Source organism: Trachurus trachurus (assembly GCF_905171665.1).
Source record: "Trachurus trachurus genome assembly, chromosome: 22".
Lineage (NCBI taxonomy): Eukaryota > Metazoa > Chordata > Actinopteri > Carangiformes > Carangidae > Trachurus > Trachurus trachurus.
The window spans coordinates 25,763,954-25,783,524 of record NC_139907.1 but is presented as its reverse complement, the minus strand read 5'-3'; the positions used below and the strand labels follow the sequence as shown (position 1 = coordinate 25,783,524).

Sequence of the window (19,571 nt, the reverse complement as noted above, 5' to 3'; positions counted from 1 at the left end):
CAGGGCACAGAGCAGTGTGTTCCCAGCAATACACATGCCAAATGGAACAGATGTCTAAATCAACCCTGACCTGGCAGGGAGGAGAAAATTTCTGGATGTTATGGACTTAAAGGATCATTGATGGAAAGGCAGTAATTAAGATACACCAACCTTAAATCCCATTTTATTCAGTTGAGGATAGATTTACACTGAGAATTCCTGCATGACGCCTTTAATCACTTCTGTCCATGAAATTTCAAACAGGCTACACTGACAGGCTATGCCGTGCTGTGCAATATAATTCTAGTAGCTCCACACCAGTTTTATTGTATGTGAATTTTCAGTTGTTGTAACCAGCAGCAGTGGTAGGATCAGAATTTAGTTTCACCATCATGAATCTGTAAAACCAAACTGCTCAAGTCATCAGTCCATGCTGGTGGTGTAATAGTGTGGGGAGTGTTTCTTTTAGCACACTTTGGCTCCTTTAATCATCACTCATATTGGTATTGTTGCTGATCATCTCCATCTTCTAACTTTAAACATGATAATGCACAATGGAGAAAACAAAGTGCTGTCAGCTGGTTTCTTTTACAGTGCATACTGAAAGTATTCAGACTCCTTTTATACTACATTTAAGAATGCAAAGTAATTTGCATGCATTCATTATTTTCTATTGCCTGTGTGTGTAAATAACTGAAAAAATTGCATCTCTCCTGACTGTCACTGTTGTGTAAAATCATCTATGTAGTGTTTTCTGTGTAATAGACCAAATTTTTGAAAGAGATTTTTCTTTGAAATTCAATGGAGGAGATATTAATGCTCACTCCTGAGTGCTTTTCTTCACTGCCTCCTTTCTGCTCTACAGTTCCAGCAGTGTTCAGCACTAGCTAATGTTATCTGAGAAATGGAGTCATCAACAAACAAGCTTCCAGTGTTTTTTAGCACTGTTACCTTCACTGGCTTTTACATTCCCCTCCTATCATCTGTTTATAACTCACTTAAGACTTATTGTCCTCTCAACCAACTGCCTACTGAGAACACTTAAAGGAGACATGTTACGCCTCTTTTCCACAAATTAAAATAGTTCCCAGGTGTCTAAAAGACATGTCTGTGACATGCTTTGGTCAAAATCCCCCAAGGATCATACATCACAGCTCTTTTCATCCTCTCAAAACAGCCCTGTTCAGAACAGCTGGTTTCAGTGTCTGTCCCTTTGAATGCAAATGAGCCACTGCTCACCCTGCCCCACCCCCTCTTCCCGTACCTGTTCTCACAGGTAGGGGTGGTATTATGCAAATTCAAAAACTAATGACATCATTGGATGACAGCTGAGGGAACAGCTCATAAAATCACATGGATTTCAACCTCAGGAGCCTAAAATGACAGATCTTTTTTTGTCAGTTCTCACATTTGGGGGCTGGAAGGCAAGACAAACACCCACATATACGTATATGATAAAGAGCCTCCAAAATGTGGTATTTCCATATTTCCATATAATATGTCCCATTTAAATTATATAATTTCATAGCCAGACCTAGCTCCACACATTTTAATAAGATTTGGTTAAAGCTCTGGGGATCACCTGGCTTCTCGTCTAGCTCCATCATCTAATGACATCTAATCCGCCTCAGCTCTACTTCCTGTTTGTTAATTATCAAAATGCAAGTATGTTGACATGCTTAGTTAAGAAGGCAAACACTGCTATCATAATGAGATTTTAGCATGCTGAGGTTAGTACTGTTAACATGGCTGTAGACTGCGGTTGCTGTGATTCTATCTTTAACCTACAGTACATACAGTACATTACAGTACATCTACAGGCAAGTCATTTAAAAAATGTGCCACCAGAAAGAATCAGTATGAGAAATTATAGCTTTAATGAACTCAGACAATACTTAGGAAAAAAAATTGTATTCTGTTTTGTAAAAAGAAAAAATGAATCCCTGGAATATAGAAGAGACATTAAAGGTATTATTTTCTGTCTCAGCCAGTCTCCCTCTCGTATGTGTGCCGATGCCTCTCTCCGGCAGTGAGTATGACAGATAGCAATAGTGATTGGGCAGAGCTCTGACCAATCGAGCGTGGCCGTGTGCAGTTAATTGAATTCATGAGCGAATACTTCTTGTCCTGTCGACTGTCCAGCGGGAGACCCAGCTGCATCCATCTTTAGCAACCCAGCCTCTGTAAATCTCCATGAATACCTCTGGATCCTGGCTATAGTGTGGTGGTGGGGTAGTGGTGCATCTCTTGCTTGGAGCCCTTGGGATTTTTACCTCATGACAGAGAACACTCCATCATTGTAGCAAGTGAGATTAGAGAATACAAAGTAATGAATGATTAGAAAAGGATAAATGAGCTCTAACTACCAATGAATTGTTATGGCTGGACTCAGTCAAGTCTGTGGTAGTCCATGTTTTCTTGTTGTATTTTCTCTCTTGCAGTGCTTTAGAGTCATTTTCATTCTGTACGCACAAAGCACAAGCAGATCTCAAACCCAGACATTCTCTAGGATTTTTTTTTCTTTCAGAGCAAACAGGGATTTCAGAATATGACTGACATGCTCGCTCATCTGTAGTAAAACAAAAGGCATATTAATTTGAGTACACGTCGACCCTCCGCCTGGCTCCAGACTGTGTGTTTGCAGCTTGACTTCAACAAGGAAACATCTGTCTTTATTCAAATCGACAAGGAATCTCAACCAAACCATAGCAAAAGTTTTATTCAAATGGTGAGACAAACTACTTTGCATGATTTTATGATATGCTACAGAGTGAGACATCTCTATCAGTGGAATCTCAAACACATGATATGCACAATGCAGTTATGCAAAAGCATTGAAATGTTAAGTGCTGAATTGATTCCAACTAGTGGAGTGTAAAAAAGAGAACCACTACTCCCAGCACAGAGGATGATTTCTTTGTTCTTCTGCATACACTAAAACCATGACATCTTTGAGCCATAGAAAAATGTAATTTGCCTCTTAAAGTGAGTGCCTGCCTTCAATTGCAAGCACTTTATGTACTCAATGCATGTCATTGACTGTAATGATTTGTTTATGAATTTCATTTAACAGATTGTATGGTTTTCTATACAGTCTTGACAGCACTGTAGATCCAGTGAAAACAACAAAAAGCATGCAGTTTTCCTGATCATCTTGAAGGCAGAATGTTCCATCCTGTAAACAGATGGCTTGAATGAAAGTTGAAAAAGTAGGGCAACTTTGCCGGTAATCTGAAAAACTGGATTTTCTGAAGAGGAAGAGGAAAAACAAAACTTGATTAAAAAAAAAAAAAAATCTCTAAAACATGCTCATTTGCTATTGGATGAGGGGAGAAGAAAGTATTTAACTTCAAAAATTGTTGAAGTATCAAATGGGTTTAATTCCCTCTTGTATGTAAAGTGATAATTAGGCCTAAATTCATTACACAGTTGTCTGAAGAAAGTAGCACACTCCACAGAATATCCGCTGTAATAGCTGGTAACACGTGTAGCTTGTATAACATAAACTTTCAACTGCTCTGTGGGAGCATCCATTAACAATGATAGACAAGTGATATGTAATCCCTCCGCCTACTGAATGTCACCAGTGGCAACGCCGGCTTTTGACAGTCTGTATTGACAGCACTACATAGCATGTTCTAATTGATTCTCATCTGGTGGCTTGTTTTTATCGTTTGATATTTTATACCTGTTTTAACAGGAGCATTTTACAGTAGAGTGTGACTGACAGCTCTCTCTTCATCCCTCTGACATTTAGACAAAAGCAGCCATGGGTGATAAGTCGGGCAAACAGCAGGGTGTCTGTCTCATTTTAATGTCTGTTTCTTCAGCTTTGCATCATAAGCCCAGTGTCAGTGTAGACCTGCAACTCCAGCTCTTAAAACCCAAATGGACTCAGGCAAAATACATTATTTTGGAGTGCAATTTATTAGTTCTGCAATCATACAAAGCTGGAAAGTGGTATCGAGAAACTGAATCAGTTGCTGTTGTTATTTTCTATAGAGCTCCTGCATCAGTATATGGTGTGCACTTATAAAAGACAACACACACACATCAGGGGATCTAAATTGACACTAGAGTCTGTTTTTGTTAAGACTTTGTGTCAAGACTGTGTGTTTGTGTGTGTGTAAAAGTTTTCTTGTCCTACAGTATTGATTTTCTTGTGACTGAAATATAACATCTTTGTTGATCTCTGAATAGGTTGTTTTTGTTGCTGCATGAAATGCTTCTTTTAGTCTCTTTTCTGCTGGGCTTATTTTTTTATATATATATATATATATATATTTCATATTTATTGTAAATACTTGAAAAAAATATTCCTTTTTCAAGCTTCCAGGGATACAGCAGGCATTATAGCTTAGAATTAGTCTAATTGACCCATAAGTGAAGTGTTACCCGTATGCACAGCTGTTTCCACATGACGAAGGTAACGATTCAAGCCAACATGTTGCAGCAGATAAAACAACCCCAGGCTCTGTTTGTCATTAGAAGTGATTCTGGTTGTGTGGAGTCAACAGCTGTGCACAGAGCCACTAATTGTTAGCGCAATCCAACATGCACCTCAATTCCTGTGTTTCCTGTTTTCTATCTGCTTTGTCATTTATCAGTGTTGGCTGTGCCCTCTGTCCCATGTCCAGCTCCTCACCACTCATACATCAACCCCCCTCTTACAAAGACAAAAGCAACCCCCTGGAGCACACCGATAACAGAACTCTCTTCTTCTCACAGGCCATAGATCCCCCACTGACCCACTTGTTTTCACAGTCTGACAAGTGTGATTTAAGAACTGTGTTGGTCTGGACCAGGAGTGCATGAAGAGTGCAGTGGCCACGTCTAGCCTCACTTTTCTAGCCGTGAGAGTTTGAAGTCCACTGACATCGCCACTTTGATACTTTTTACTCCACTGTCATCAAACTAAGATAAATAGATGAATTTACATACCTCGCCCAAAGGTTCCTCTGAACTCTCGATACTGTTTTTCTTTCTTGATAAATCGCTCTGCTCGCGGTGTCAACATTATACCAAGCAGAAGCCGGTGAGCACAACAAATGCATAATGCATGTGTGTGTTGAGCATGACTGAATACACATAGTAAGACCACATCTCTGCCCACACGGTTGGTCATAATCAAACAAGCTCGTGTCTCACCTCATTTGAATAAAATGGTATATCTGCTTTCTTGTGTGCTCCTCTGTGAAAGTGTGTTCCGCAAATGTCACTGTGCAAGCGAATGTGCTGTTCACAGCCTGCACTCTGTAAAGAGCACCGCGAAATGAATCATAATGTGTAGCAAACCACTAATGAAAAAGCTATTCATTATCAAAGTCATTTACTCAGTCTAGTATATTTAGAAAGAGTTTGAACCGGGTTACTCACTGACAGGTTAATATGAGTCTGTGCAGCCATTAAGGCCCTGTCACAAAGAGCACAGTGGGAGGCCCCTGACTAATGTGTTTTTGTCCAATAAAAAATGCCACCCCCTTTTTTCTAATCCATAGAGTTGACTATGCCAGGTTCTCAGTGGGCCTTAAGGTTCGTTACCCAGCGTGGAACAAAAGCAGTGAGGTGAGCTGTAAATCATGTGTAGCTATATGAAATTCCGGCTCTCAGCTGCATGACAGCCAGGCAGCAATTTGTGTGTACCTAACCATGCAAGAGTGGCAGTGACAACTGTGGTATAATTACTGAAGCCTTGTACTTCAACTGCACATGTTGCATAAGTTTTTTTGAGCAACTAATTAGTCTGACTTTTACTTTAGTTTAATATTTCCTAACGTGCACTTAATTGCTTGTATTACACCCTGACTCTTGTGTAATGGATTTTGTACTTGCTGACCTTAAATTGTTTTTCCATCAGACCTTCTCAGTCATGCAGCATAACAACTGTATTGTTAAATGCTTAAATTTATCTATAGCCGTGGCTCTGTTGAGATTAGCCATTCATTTATTTTACTTTGTTTTACTTAATCTGCTTTGACAGAAACAACAGAAACATTAAGATACAGTTAAGTAGTGATATTGCTAAATGTTTTTGTCTGAATTGATGTTGTACTGACACAGGTCTGTGAGCACGCCGCCCTCATGTAAATCTGGTGGTGTCAACAGTGCGTTATCGTGTCAGAGAGAAAATGACGCAACTGTGAAAAAAAAAGCTGAGTTACTGAGTCATTACAAAAGTTGTGTTTAACTTAGTGAAGCATTACTGTAATATCTAGTCAGCCCAGCTTACAGTATTTGTTCTCCTCTGCCTCTCCTGTCATGGACTCCCAGTGTTATCAGACTTCCGACTCAAGTTTGTCTGCACGTAGAATAAATCTACATAATACAGATCAAGGGCAAACTACAGTAAGCAGAGCCAGTCACTCACGATAAGAATCACTTCCTCTTTTCTCCTTATGAGTGAGGAGGAGGGGGGGGGGAACAAGATCCCCATCAGTGGAAAGTTTTTTTTTCTCGCTCATTCCTGTTTTGTTCTCGTCACTGTGATCAGTCTGTGATGATTAAGGTGGAGGTGAGCAGTCGGTTTCCACATATCACCTCTCTCATTTGCATACCTATGCAAATGTCCCAGGTTCCAATTGAGTTGTTGAGACCAGTGTTATCAATTGGTGTGTGTGTGTGTGTGCTTGCTGTGTGTGTGTGTTCCCTCCCCTCCTGCTACCTGCTGTCGTATCTAGGTCATTGTTTTTGCTGCTTGTGCTCCTTGTCTGATGGATATGTACTGTATTCAAAGCCAGATGCTAATGCAGCCTGGGCCAAGTTATTTATGATGCTCCAGGCAATCTGCGGATGCCATACAAGGTTTACAGTCAGGGGTTATATTAGCCTTTGTCACTGACTGATGTACTTTTATGTGGCGACTATATATTTTCTACTATTTGTAAGTTATGTTTTTCCCTGAGCCCCTGATTTGTGTTTCCTGTCCAGGAGACAACTCGGTGGTATTCAATAAGTAAACTTGGAACATAATATCTTTTTTTTTCCTCGCTTCAAAGTGGATTTTTGTTGTTGTTGCTACATTATTGCTGCCATCAAGAGTGGTTTTCTAAATTCTGATTGCCCAGTGGAAACTTTTCTGTACTGTCTCAGTATCTGAAGAATTGATGTTACAAGTTTTCTGTCTTCTCTCCCTTCTCCACCCTTTTTTTCTAGACTCCTCACCCGGCCCCAACATCACACTGGAGGGTCAGTACAACTGTCATCAGGGACCTGCGATCCCACTGGACAAACTGTGTGACTTCAGCACCGACTGTCCGCTCGGCGATGATGAAGGCGACCTCTGTCGTGAGTACAGCCCGACACGAGAACAGCTGTTGATGATGAAAGCTGTGTCCGTCCCGCATTCACTCCAGGATCAAAAAGCCCTTGTTGTTAAAGGGATGGTTCAACACTTTGGCAAATTGGTCCATTGCCATAATCCCTATAGTCGGTGCAAGCTATTTTTAGAACGACGGAGCAGAGCCGCGAGCTGCTCAGAGCTACGCTACAGAGGCTCATTGGATTTCTTGGTTTCCCTCATCAAACTCATCAAATACACAATCCAACAACTCCAAAACGCTCTGGTGGACAAGTTGAGACCTGCACATTCACCACGCTATGAGATAATAAAGGAACCTTACGAGACAGAGTTGTTTTAGAGGCAAAAGAGTCTGCTTGCTGAAAAATTTCGCATGAATTTACCTCTAAAACAACTCAGTCTCGTAAAGTTCCGTTATTATCTCATAGCGTGGTGAATGTGCAGGTCACAACTTGTCCACCAGAGCGTTTTGGTGTTGTTGGATTGTGTATTTGATGAGTTTGATGAGGGAAATCAAGAAATCCCATTAGCCACCGTAGCGTACCTCTGAGCAGCTCACGGCTCTGCTCTGCCATTCTAAAAATAGCTTGCAGCGGCAATTAAAGATAACGAACCTACTTTTGGCCAATTTGGCAAAATGTTGAACTATCCCTTTAAGTTGGTCAGCCGTTGTGTTGTGTTGTTTTTAATGAAGCCATCGCGTCCTGCCCAACAGAGCAACAACTGAGTGCCTGCATGTGCTTTCCTGACAGAGAGGCGAGGGGAAAGGCAGAAAAAAAGAAAAAAAGGCAGCATAGCTATGCTTGGCTAGCATTTCTCACCCTTGACATATTCCATGGTTGTTATTTCTACCTCTTTGCACATTTGTTTTGTGCTTTTCTCGAGGCCTAGGAGGAACACTAGCCAAGTATGCTGACATCTTATTCACAAGTGAAGTCCCCCAGGCGCTGCTGTTTGTGTGTCTGTGTCTGTGTTTGTATGTGGGGAGGATCTTTTTTTAGTCCTACCTGCATGTGTGCATTTTTTTTTTTGCATCGTCTTCACATTTCAGACTCTTACCCCTTACAGTGTTTTTTAAATGTTGTAGTTTGATTTCAGAGTTTTCACCCGTATTAAACTGACCAGACATCATTTGCTCCTGCCCACAGCGCAGGTCAGCCTCCCATGTGGTGCTTATTAAAATGATGGCTGCTCCCTCGCGCTCATAGGTTTGTTAACTATGGTCGCTGAAAGATAAGAGGGTAACGAGAGGATGAAAATCCCAGTCAGGCACTCAGGCTCTCTTTTTACTGCAGAAGGACTCAGTGCTAATTGGCCAGTGAGGCCAACCCAAGGGTATAATCTCCATTTGAATGCAGTAAGTGTGTGTGGGCAACATTTTGACTGGAGAAGACAAAATTGGACATTTGAGCGTAAACACAAACAGTAAAACACGAGGCCAGCTTATTACACAACAGTGACGTCATTCGGCAGTAAATTATGATGCAAAAGGAAGCACAATGTTCTTATAAATATTTCTGAATCCCATCATGAGAGATATATGTGTATCTACGTCTGCAACAAACATGGAAAGTGTGGTCTTAATACTTTCTCTGAGTCGACTGAGAAATATCGAAGACCCGACACCTCCTCCTTTCTCTGCATCTCCACACACCTTCTCCACCGTCTGCCCGCTCAGCGCTCAAAGTGCACAGAAGCGTGAAGGCCAGATGTCATTTGCTTTGAATCAAGGTTCTCCCTCTCTCTCCCTGTCTCTCTGTCACTCAATCTAAGAACAGTCAGTGACAAACCATAGTTCACAGGTCTGGTCTACCCTGGCACTGTCGCATGTTTTTTCTCCCAGCCACAGCCTCCTTCTCTATACTCCATGCTCTGTATTTATTCCATTTTCATCTCCATCATTCATCACAATTATCACTGCTACCCGAATCACAGAGTGTTCCCTCTCTGATAGCCTATTCTCTATGATCTATCCACAAGTTGTCTTCATCTGATTTGATCTATTTAAATCCTTCATAAGATGTGCCAAGGCTCATTAACAAGAAAAAGCAGAGAGGCAGGAGGAACAAACTTAGCTTGTGTCAATCACAAAGATTCCTGACATGTAAGAAAATCCAAGTCCCTGTGGATCTCCTTCACTACCCTTCCCCACAATCATTATGCATAAACACATCCACCGCTCTTGGAGAGTCACAGCTTCCTCTGGTTGATCTTAGTCAGTCTAAATTCTGCCGATACCCCACTGCTTTCCAGCACCACTTTTTCCCTGCTACAGAGGAATGCTGCACAGCATCAAAGACAGATGCAAGTAGGAACTTACAGTCCTTTTTTTTTTGCTTTGTTTTTCTTGAAAAATCATCTGTGATGACAGATCATTGTTCCTCCCAATATGATGAACTGTTTGAGAGTGAGGCTGTGATGTCTTTGTCTGGTTATCTGTGATAACTCATCCATCCATCCATCTAATGTCTGTACTGCTTGTCTGTGCTGCCAGAAGGTAGGTTACACCTTGGACAGGTTGTGGGAATCATGCAACAGTGAACATTCAGTCATTTGTTGAAAAACACACAGGATTTTCCTGTAACTATTACAGTTTTTAAATTGATAGCATTATAGTACTTTATGTAGTATAATCTAATTAAAGGGGACTTATTAAATGGAAATATCACTTTTTGAAGGCTCTTTAATATATATTTAGGTGTTGTCTACCTTTTGGTGCCCAAAATGTTGCAAAATTGACTAAAATAATCTGTAATGTTCAGGCTCCCTAGGTTGAAATTCATGTGGTTTTATGAGCTGTTCCCTCAGTTGTCTTCAAGTGATGTAACTAGTTTTCAAATTTGCATAATACCACCCCTACCTGGGACCGGTAGAAGGGGCGGGGCAAGCTGTGGTTCATTTGCATTTAAAGGGACAGGCACTAAAACCAGTCGTTCTGAACAGGGCTGTTTTGAGAGGATGAAAAGAGCTGTGATGTTTGATCCTTGGGGGATTTTGACCAAAGCATGTCACAGACATGTCTTTAAGACACAGGGAACTATTTTCATTTATGGAAAAGGGGCATAGTATGTCTCCTTTAAATTGTCAAAGATTGTTGTGGACACATCATAAAATATTTGCCACTTCAGTACTTGAAACCTACCATGACATGTTTTTGCACAGTGTCCCCTGTCATGGCACAAGTTACTGACACTCTACCCATCATTCATGAAAATGAAGTAATGTTGATGTCAGTTTTCATGAAATAGTAATGATACTGTCATGTCAGCCTCATTCACACTGTATTGAATAGTGTGTTACCAGTTGAGCGTACTGTATGTGTGAGAGGCAAAACAAGACTAATGGAAATGAGGGAAGAGTGATAGCTTTGGAAGCAGAAGGCACCAACAGGGACAAATCTCAGCTGTGTGTACAGATCACACATCTGTACACACAGCTGAGATTTGTTGTTGTTGAGATTTGTTGGTAGGCATGTTTGAAGTGACATCACAGACTTCTCTATTCATATTGTGAGCATCTTCACATGAGGATCTTCATAGGATCTCTGTGCATGAAGCACATAAAAGTGGCACTAACTGCTTTATGTAACAAGGAGAGTGACTCATGGCAGCAAGACACAGAAGAGGAGATATGAAATTCTGCCAAAAAGTCCAGAGAAGCCTTCACAGAAAAAAACAAAACAATTATTTGTATTGTATAACTTTGCATTAAAAATGTTAGTGTTTTTCCCCCAGTTATCTCCATGACCTTTTTATGTCTGGGACCTGTTAAAAGCCTTTTGTAACATACTAGTGTCGTGGTAGAAAAAGGAACCATTTTTCTTTCCTTTGTTCCTGAAGAATACCTGTTTTATGATAACTGCTCCAGCCAATTTCAGTTCCATTATCTGAATGATGCTATTTCCAAAAGGCACACTGTTATCAGGGCACTTACAGATTCCTATAGGTATTGGACACCTGCAGACAGCAGCTCAAGATAAAAGGAACATAAAGCAAACTTAAGGTGGAAACTTGCAATGCGGATATGAAACTCCCCAGTGTTATCGCAAATTATCGACTGAGGTTTTCAGTCTGATATGAAGTTTAAACACTTTTAACAAAAGGATTAAACACAAATAATTTCAAACACAGGACTAAATAGCTCTGTGCAAGCAAAGAAACTATGCCTCATGTAATTCAGTAGCATAGAGAACACGTGTATCTTTGATTTGAACTTCAGCACAGTGAGTGACACATTTAAATAATCCATGTTATTTCATTTATTTATATGGTAGGTATTTCCAGTGCTGTCATTTCAACACCTGGGGAGGATTCACTGACAATAGTTTAAAACATTTAAACTGACATGGTGCCCTATACTGTACACATGCACACACATGATTTATCAGAGGAGATGGACTGGAAAAGAGGAAATTCAACCAAAACTGGGTGTTTAAATATTTGCACCTCTTGATGTGTTATTTGATTTCTTCTGTCTCTTTACTGAACAAAATGAGAAACCTTCTGCTGCAAAGGATGTAGCTGAGCATTTTTTAAGTTCTACTGGTTTTCTCCATGCTTCCATTCTCCTACACCCATCATGTCACCTCCTCAGCCTGCTCATTCACCCTCAGAGCCTCTTCCCTCCTCCTCTGCTGTTTCCTGTCTCCACTGCAGATACTTCAGGCCTTTTCCATTTACTGCCTCTGTTTCCACAGTCGGCCGGAGAGCCCCCTCCCACTGCACCTCAACTCTAATTTTCACCAACACAATGAGTCCTGTGAACCATTAGTCTTCACCTCCTGCATGCCTCTCTCCTTTCAGCCCCTTCGCCTTCACTGTCACTCAACCCCTTGATCCCCTATCCTCACCCCACCCCTGTCCTCTTTCTCCTTGGTAGTTTGGCTGTCAGTGTCTCTCCCCTCCCCTCCATTCTGTCGTCTTTCAACCTCCATGCCAGGCCTGTCTCACCCCACCCCTCCAGCACACACACACACCAGCATTTCATATCATCTTCTCCCTTCCTCCTTTGATATATTTTCTCTCCTGTCTCTCTCCAGGACACTTTCTCAATGGGAGCTACTGCTCTTTTGAGGACGGCGAGTGCAGTTGGCAGTCAATAATGGGCCCCGGTCTCTCCTGGAGAAGAGTCCAGTCTCCAGCCAAGGCAGCTAGACAGAGCTGCCCATCCTCAGGTGGCTCATCCACTTCTCTTAAAATCTCATAAACACTGTTGTTATCCAATGATGAAATGGTCTGTGTGTAGCAGCTCCAGCTGTGTGTGTATAGTTGTATAGCTTCAACAAAATAGGCTGGAAAGGGGTAAAAAAAAAAAGACAGTAAAGTAAGTCTGGGACCATTTTAAACCAATAATCTCAAACATTTGAGTTCTGTATGCTCAGGGAAGATAATCAGAACATATGATGTGTCAGACACAGCCATGTTGTCTTGTTCTGAGACACTGCTCTGCTACAAACGGTATCCCGCTGGGTATTAAAGGCCCAGCGTATAGACGCTGAGCTCTGCATCTGAAGTTCATCCTCACTACAGTGACTCTGGTGTGTGATGAGATTTTAAAGTCCTGGTTTGCTGAGGCTTGTTTTTGTTCTCAGCTATTTGCAGAAACCTCAGAGGGAGTGTGGAGGAACTATAAATGGAGTGTTGTACTCCTTACTCCATATATGGAGATTTTATATAGGATATTATTTGTCACGATAGTACTGCGGTAATTACCCTAAAAGAAGGGGAAATTAATGTTAACTGTTGTTTGTTGTTGTGGCTCTGTGGACCTGTGATTTTCATAGTACTTATGAGACTTTGGTTAAGTTGTGCATCACAGTCAGGCTGATATTTATAGGGTATATTCTGTTTTTCATCTCTCTCACAGTTTTTATTCTGTGTTCTATGTGTTTGTGTGTTGAAGGGGCTACATTCAGTGTGGAGGGAGGCCAGTCCAAAGGTCAGCGTGGCTCAGCGTTGCTGAGGAGTCCTCTCTTCGCCCCTCCTCTAAGAAACTCCCTGTGCACGGTGAGCAAAGTATATGTGTGATTCTTCACGGTGTGAATATAATCCTTATTCTCAGACATGCACATACAAACACATAATCACGATCACAAAATACCTCCAGTCCCTATGGTTACTATGGTTACACCCGTCAATCTTTCCAGTCTCTCACAGCAGGTGTGCAGTAGCAATGCCACTCCAGATGTTCTTGTACTTGAGAAATGGGACCTTGAAGTCACAACGGAGCGTGGGTGACTCGTTACAAGATGAAGGCCGTGCATTTGCATTTTCTCCACTGAAGTGACAGCTGTCACTGGCAGATCAGATCAGCTTGGATTAGCTGCTAGAGTGAATTTTATAAATGATATTCATTTATTCGGAAAACTACACCCGTCTGTTAAGCTTTCCAGCTGTTTTATTTTGAAATGAATCTGTAAAAGTCTTCCCTAACATAACCTTTGGATGGCTCATAAGTTTACAATGAGAAACAGAGACAAACTCTATAGTTAAATGTATACTGTAACATTTGTCTTGTCAAAGCTTTTAATACACTTTTACAAAAGAAAATGTTTTGAGGATGAGAAAGTTTTTTTATTATTATTTTATAGAGGTTTGGCTGAAGAATAAACTGGGCCATCATAAATAAGAAGCAAAACCTTCATTGTACTGTGATTTAATCATGAACTCAGTCATCACCTGAAATGAGACATTCACTCACTAATTTGATATGTTAATGGCTTTCAGAAACAGCTTGAAAATTAGATGCTAATGTGCCAAGACAGTAGGTTAGCGCTGTGCCATCTGCGTGTGCCTGAGAGATCCTAACAGACAGCGAGGTCGACCTTGTCAATCACAGGTTGCATCCGCTGACCTGTTGTGAAAATATTAGGAGTCATGCATTATTCAGGCCATGGAGCTCACAGAGCAGGTCTCTGGGTGAGGAGGTTGTGTACTTGAAGTCTTGATTGATGCTCCTGCATCCAGCATGGAGACTTACGTTAGTGATTTTATTATTACTCGGCACAGCGACCTTTGGCCGCTTGCTTGTTTACTTTGCGCGGCTGAAACAGAGGTGAGGATGGATTCAGGTGAGACAGAAGCGAGGGCTGGAGGTGGAGAGGTGATGTCAAGGCAGAGAGGTCAGGGAACAAAGATAATAAGAGAGACAGAGGGGAAATAAACTTAGTCTCATCGTGAAAAGAAAACCTGCCTGGGAAGACAGAAAGATGAAATAAAAGAATCAAAATGAAAGAGGAGAATGTTGTTGTCTCTCAGGTGTGGGTTAGCAGTGTCTGATATTTGAGGGTGGCAGTGAGGCACCGTGGGTAGACCTGGCCCCCCAGCACTTTGGCATGCAGCCAAAGATTAGCCATGATTCCAGATTAACACTCTAAATCCTTTTCTCTACACTGATTTGGTGCTGTTCAATCTAGCCCGTCTGCTCTTGGACAACTATGTTGAGGATATTAGTTTTGGGTATTAGCTACAGACCACATTCACTTTCATGTCGTGCCCAGTGTGGCCTGTGCAGTGCCTGTAATCTTGATGTTTAAACGGTCACCATGTGCTTTCACAGTTGACGATAAGGACCACAACCTGCTATCGACAAGCACGGTGCGAGCACTCAGAGTAAAAGCGGGGACTTTGGTTGTGGTGGAATAGCGTTGTTCTCATCAGGCTTAAGCCACATCTGTTCCGCTCTAACGGTGAAGCCAGTATTGCATCGACGGCTCCAGTAAAACGCCGCCGAGGGACGTGGTTCCATGCAGTGTCTGTTAGCGAGCTTTAGATTGAGACTTTTTACTGTTCAATTCCTGTTCTGGTCGGTATGATGTCTAATTTCAAGCAGGTTTACACCAGTCACGTCCCTCCTGAAAACAGTGAAATGAGATTGATTTCTGCTGAAGCATGCAGGAGCGACATAGATAGCAAAGTAACCCAAATCACACCCTGGTTGAATTCTATTTATCTTAGAATAATTAAAGCTGAGCAGATGGCTGTCGCTGATCTCTGTGCAATTCTAAGTGCAACCTTGTCTTGACTAATAACACCCTTGACTGGTTTACTTCATTTCCAAAATATCCAAAGAAGTAAAAGTTGTAGAGGTACTTTATGTACAAACACAGTGTAACTCTTCAACCCTTTGTGTTTAAAATTCCAACTTTCTTCAACAGGTGCGGTTCTGGCTGTGTTCTGGAGGCTTACAGAAGGGGGCGCTGTCTCTGTGGATAGTGGAGAACAGTACGGGACCGGAGAAGCAGCGCAAACTGTGGCATTCGGCCAGCCAACCCAAATCCGAGAGGGGGTGGAAACTCATCGTACTTCCTCTTTACACGCTGGCAGACTGGTACATTAAACACATCACCTGTTTGACCACATAAAGGGCACTTCTGACTTTATCAATGCTTTACTGTGTGTTCACTGTCTGAAGGTGTCAGACAGCTGCTTCCAAAGTCAAACAGGTTTCGTCCCAACAAACTTTGAACACACCCACACAATAGTTTAAACGCTCCCACAGCATAGAAAGCCTGAAGAAACAAAACCCTCGAGCCCTTCCCCTCTTTTTACACTTCTCATAAATGCACATTTACATCCCATTTTCTGGGAAACATTTCTTCTCAACTCTACAAAATTAATGAATTCCATAGGGATTCTAATCTTATACAATGAACCTGCCATGTGGACAGTTGTATAAAATATCTTCCTTCCTTTATTCCACTCGTCTGCAAGTAGAGGGAGTAGAAATCAATACACAAGGCTCTACCCATCCTCCTTGCCTCCCAATTAGCCATGGCCCTGATTTCCCCCTCAAATAAGAGAGAGAAATTAAAACAAAACAGAAGAAAGCGAGAAGAAAGAGCAGCAGCAGATAAGGCATTTCATCTCTGTTTGCCTGACTGGAGGTTTCTTTGCCATTCGAGCTCGGATAATCCTACTCCACCGAGAGTGATTAATTTTTGATTCCTGGGTTATGTAGTCAGCTGTGCCTGTGCTCTTAATTAGAATGTCATGTCCGTAACCACGAGGTGAACCTGCCAGTCTCCACGCGGTGACCTTTGTAGAGCTTAAATGGAATCAGAAATACAGCAGACAAGAGTCAGGGCACGGCAGACACTATATGTGGATTCTGCATGAGCGTTCTTGTTTTGAAAAGCTCTGGTTTGACAGAGAGACACAATATGATTACCATCAAGTTTAAGCAACAATTGTCTTAGGAAATTACAATTGACAGATGCAATGCGCCGATCTGACTGAGTGATGGTGTTGGGGAGAAATGCCTTTTGATTTATAGCTCACTGTGGGTTATATTATTGACTGTTACAGCCACAGACAGCCCAATCACTTCCCGTGAGCATCACTGTCTTAAATTTGGAAATAAATAAAAAAAACATGAAATGAATTCTGCCAGAACAAAACCATTTGTATTTTGGCGAAAAATGGATTTTGCTCCAAGAATACCTCACTTATTTTGATAAATTCACTTATTCCCTCCTTCTAGCTTGAAAATTAGAGGAGAAGAATGATACTGCTCAATATGAGGCTGTGGTAAGCAGCTTGGTATCTTATCTGAGAATAAAGAGCAGATACTGTAGAGTAGACAGCTACCAGGCTAAATATCCACCTGTCACAACCTCTAAACCTCACAAAGTAACAGTTTATATCTTGTTCAGTCTATTAATGCCTCAGATAACTATCAACTGGTCCAGCAAAGAAGATGTAGAGTGTTAATTGGTGAGAGTTAGAGGTGTGGATGGGCTGAATAAAATCACTATGGGAAGAGACAAGCAGTTTCTTCATGTTAGGAGTCTTTATACTGAACTGAGCTAAGCTAACCAAACCAGCTGCCGGCTCCCGCTTCATGTTTATCAGACAGATATGAGAGTGGTGTTGATCTTCTCATCTGAATCTCTGCAAGAAAGCACAGAAGCTAATTTACCAAAATGTCAAACTGTTACTTTAAGGCTTTAAGATATATGCCTCATGCCATGGTTGTGTAACCATCTCTGCCCAAATTATTTTGTGCATCAAAGTTTTCAATTTTGTAACAAAAAAAAAAGAGTATTTCATCCCTGTCGGCAGTCGAGCCGTGCTCTTTTGTCTCTGCTAAAAGAGATAGTGAACAGTTTTTGACAGCACAGACTGAGCCGTCATAAAGCACAGCCTGCAAAGCCAAACCTCGGTGGTGTTTTTCTTAAGGCATGATAAAGTCTTCCTCGCATCACTTGAGTCAGACGCTACCCAGCCATTCACAGGTGGTGAGGTGGTCACAGCCGCTCTGTCCCTCCACAGGTTCTGGCTGCAGTTCATCACAGAGGATGGGCCCGGACCCGGTTCAGTCTATCTCTCTATTGACAACATCTCTTTCAGTATGGACTGCTTCCTGGCATGTGAGTACTACTCTTCTTTAGACCTCAGTTTAATGATTGGCATTGATTGACTGACTGATTCATTCATTTATGTCTTCATTAACGGCCATGATAAGCACAATGTAGAAGAAGTGGAGAGTGTAGCCACTGTGGTCCTGTTCAGGGGATCGCATGTGGTCACCTTCAAGTTCAGGTGCGATTAAAGGGATAGTTCAACATTTTGGCAAATTGGCCCATTGCCATAATCGCTATAGTCATAGCAGTAGGTTCGTTACCTTTAATTGTCGGTGTAAGCTATTTTTAGAATGGAGGAGCGGAGCAGCAGGCTGCTCAGGGCTATGCTAGGGAGGCTAAGGGAATTTCTTGATTTTCCTCATCAAACTCATCAAATACACAACCCAACAACTCCAAAAGGCTGTCGTGGACAAGTTGTGAGCTGCACAATCACCACGCTATGAGATAATAATGGAACGTTACGAGACGGAGCTGTTTTAGAGGTAAATTCATGCAAAACCGCTGATGCGTGTTGCGTTCAGGGACAGTTTTTCAGCAAGCAGACTCTGTATTTACCCTGTATTTACCTCGAAAACGGCTCCGTTTCGTAACGTTCCATTATTATCTCATAGATTGTGCAGGTCACAACTTGTCCACGAAAGCGTTTTGGAGTTTTGGGATTTTGTATTTGATGAGTTTGATGAGGGAAACCAAGAAATTCCTTTAGCCTCCGTAGCGTAGCTCTGAGCAGCCTGCCGCTTTGCTCCTCCGTTCTAAAAATAGCTTACACCGACAAATAAAGGTAACGAACCTACAGCTATGACTATAGCGATTATGGCAATGGGCCAATTTGCCAAAATGTTGAACTATCCCTTTAAGGATTGGTTTGAGACGTAATCACACATTCAGAGGTGGAGTGTGAACGTATGAGCCAGAAATACTGAACTACTTCAAATGGATTAAACCACCTATCATTGAAGAGCTGTGAGTGCAGTGATACAACACCCTTTCTGCCTCTCTCTCTCTATCTCTCTCACTCCCCCTCTCTCCTTCTCATGTACATGCAAACACATTGGTAAAGGGCCTGTCTGTCAGATTGACAACACATGCCTGTTAATTTGTATAATTAAAGCCACAGGTGTGAATTGACACACTGAGAGCTCACCACTTGTGATCGGATCACTGAGGACACATTAATGCAGATCTGAACAGGGCAGATAAAGAGTTCCAATGACTTATTTATACAGGTCATTAAATTCCTTTATTTAATTCAAACTGTTTTGAATCTGAATCTGTACTGAATGAATTGCAGCCATATGCAGATACACTGACCACAGCCATTATGATTATGATCATTTCTTAGTTTAGTTTTTAGTTTTAGTCTCTTAAAGAACCTCTGAATGGTCAGGAAATGTCAGAACAGTCAAAACCAGCCATCATATCGCTTTCTGACTGAGGGGGTCTATGTTCTAATGTTGTAACGTCAGCTCATAAAGGTCAAACCTTTTCATATTTCATAATATTTCCAGATATTCTTGTGAATTGTCAGTTTTGTTTAATTGAAATGCTTTATGGGTATATAAACAGGGGTAAGAAGACAACTATGTCTGTCATCAGAAATGAAAGGGTGCAGTTCAGTGCCTCCCCCTGCCTCTCTCTGCCTACGTGGAGGAACCTGTTTGAACAGTGACAGGAATAGTAATGCCTGAGCATCTCTGACAATGAGAACTGTGTTAAAATGGGAGCAGTGTGAAAGTGACTACACCATGACCGAGAATTAAACTGGAGAGGTAGGGGCAGAGATGTCATCTACTGATGGTCTGATTTTGTCCTGCTTTAATTTAGCTTTGTGATGCAGGCAAGATAGTAAAACTGAGCCTGTCAGAGGTTTTATTCATGGAGGGAAGGTCTTGGTTTAGTATTGTTACCACACGGATTAAAGATTAATGAAAC

The 19,571-nt window shown here is 41.6% G+C and overlaps 1 protein-coding gene across 1 annotated transcript in view; it reads left to right on the top strand.

Annotated features, from left to right (window-relative positions):
• The window catches only part of alk (ALK receptor tyrosine kinase), a gene marked incomplete at its 5' end in the record, with an annotated part of 369,133 nt that overhangs the window by 297,852 nt on the left and 51,710 nt on the right, over nucleotides 1-19,571 (top strand). Inside the window, 5 exons of the mRNA XM_083997628.1 lie at nucleotides 7,132-7,263; nucleotides 12,315-12,449; nucleotides 13,178-13,281; nucleotides 15,432-15,604; nucleotides 17,548-17,645. Coding sequence (XP_083853754.1) covers nucleotides 7,132-7,263; nucleotides 12,315-12,449; nucleotides 13,178-13,281; nucleotides 15,432-15,604; nucleotides 17,548-17,645 — 642 coding nt within the window. The remainder of the gene's footprint in view (nucleotides 1-7,131; nucleotides 7,264-12,314; nucleotides 12,450-13,177; nucleotides 13,282-15,431; nucleotides 15,605-17,547; nucleotides 17,646-19,571) is intronic.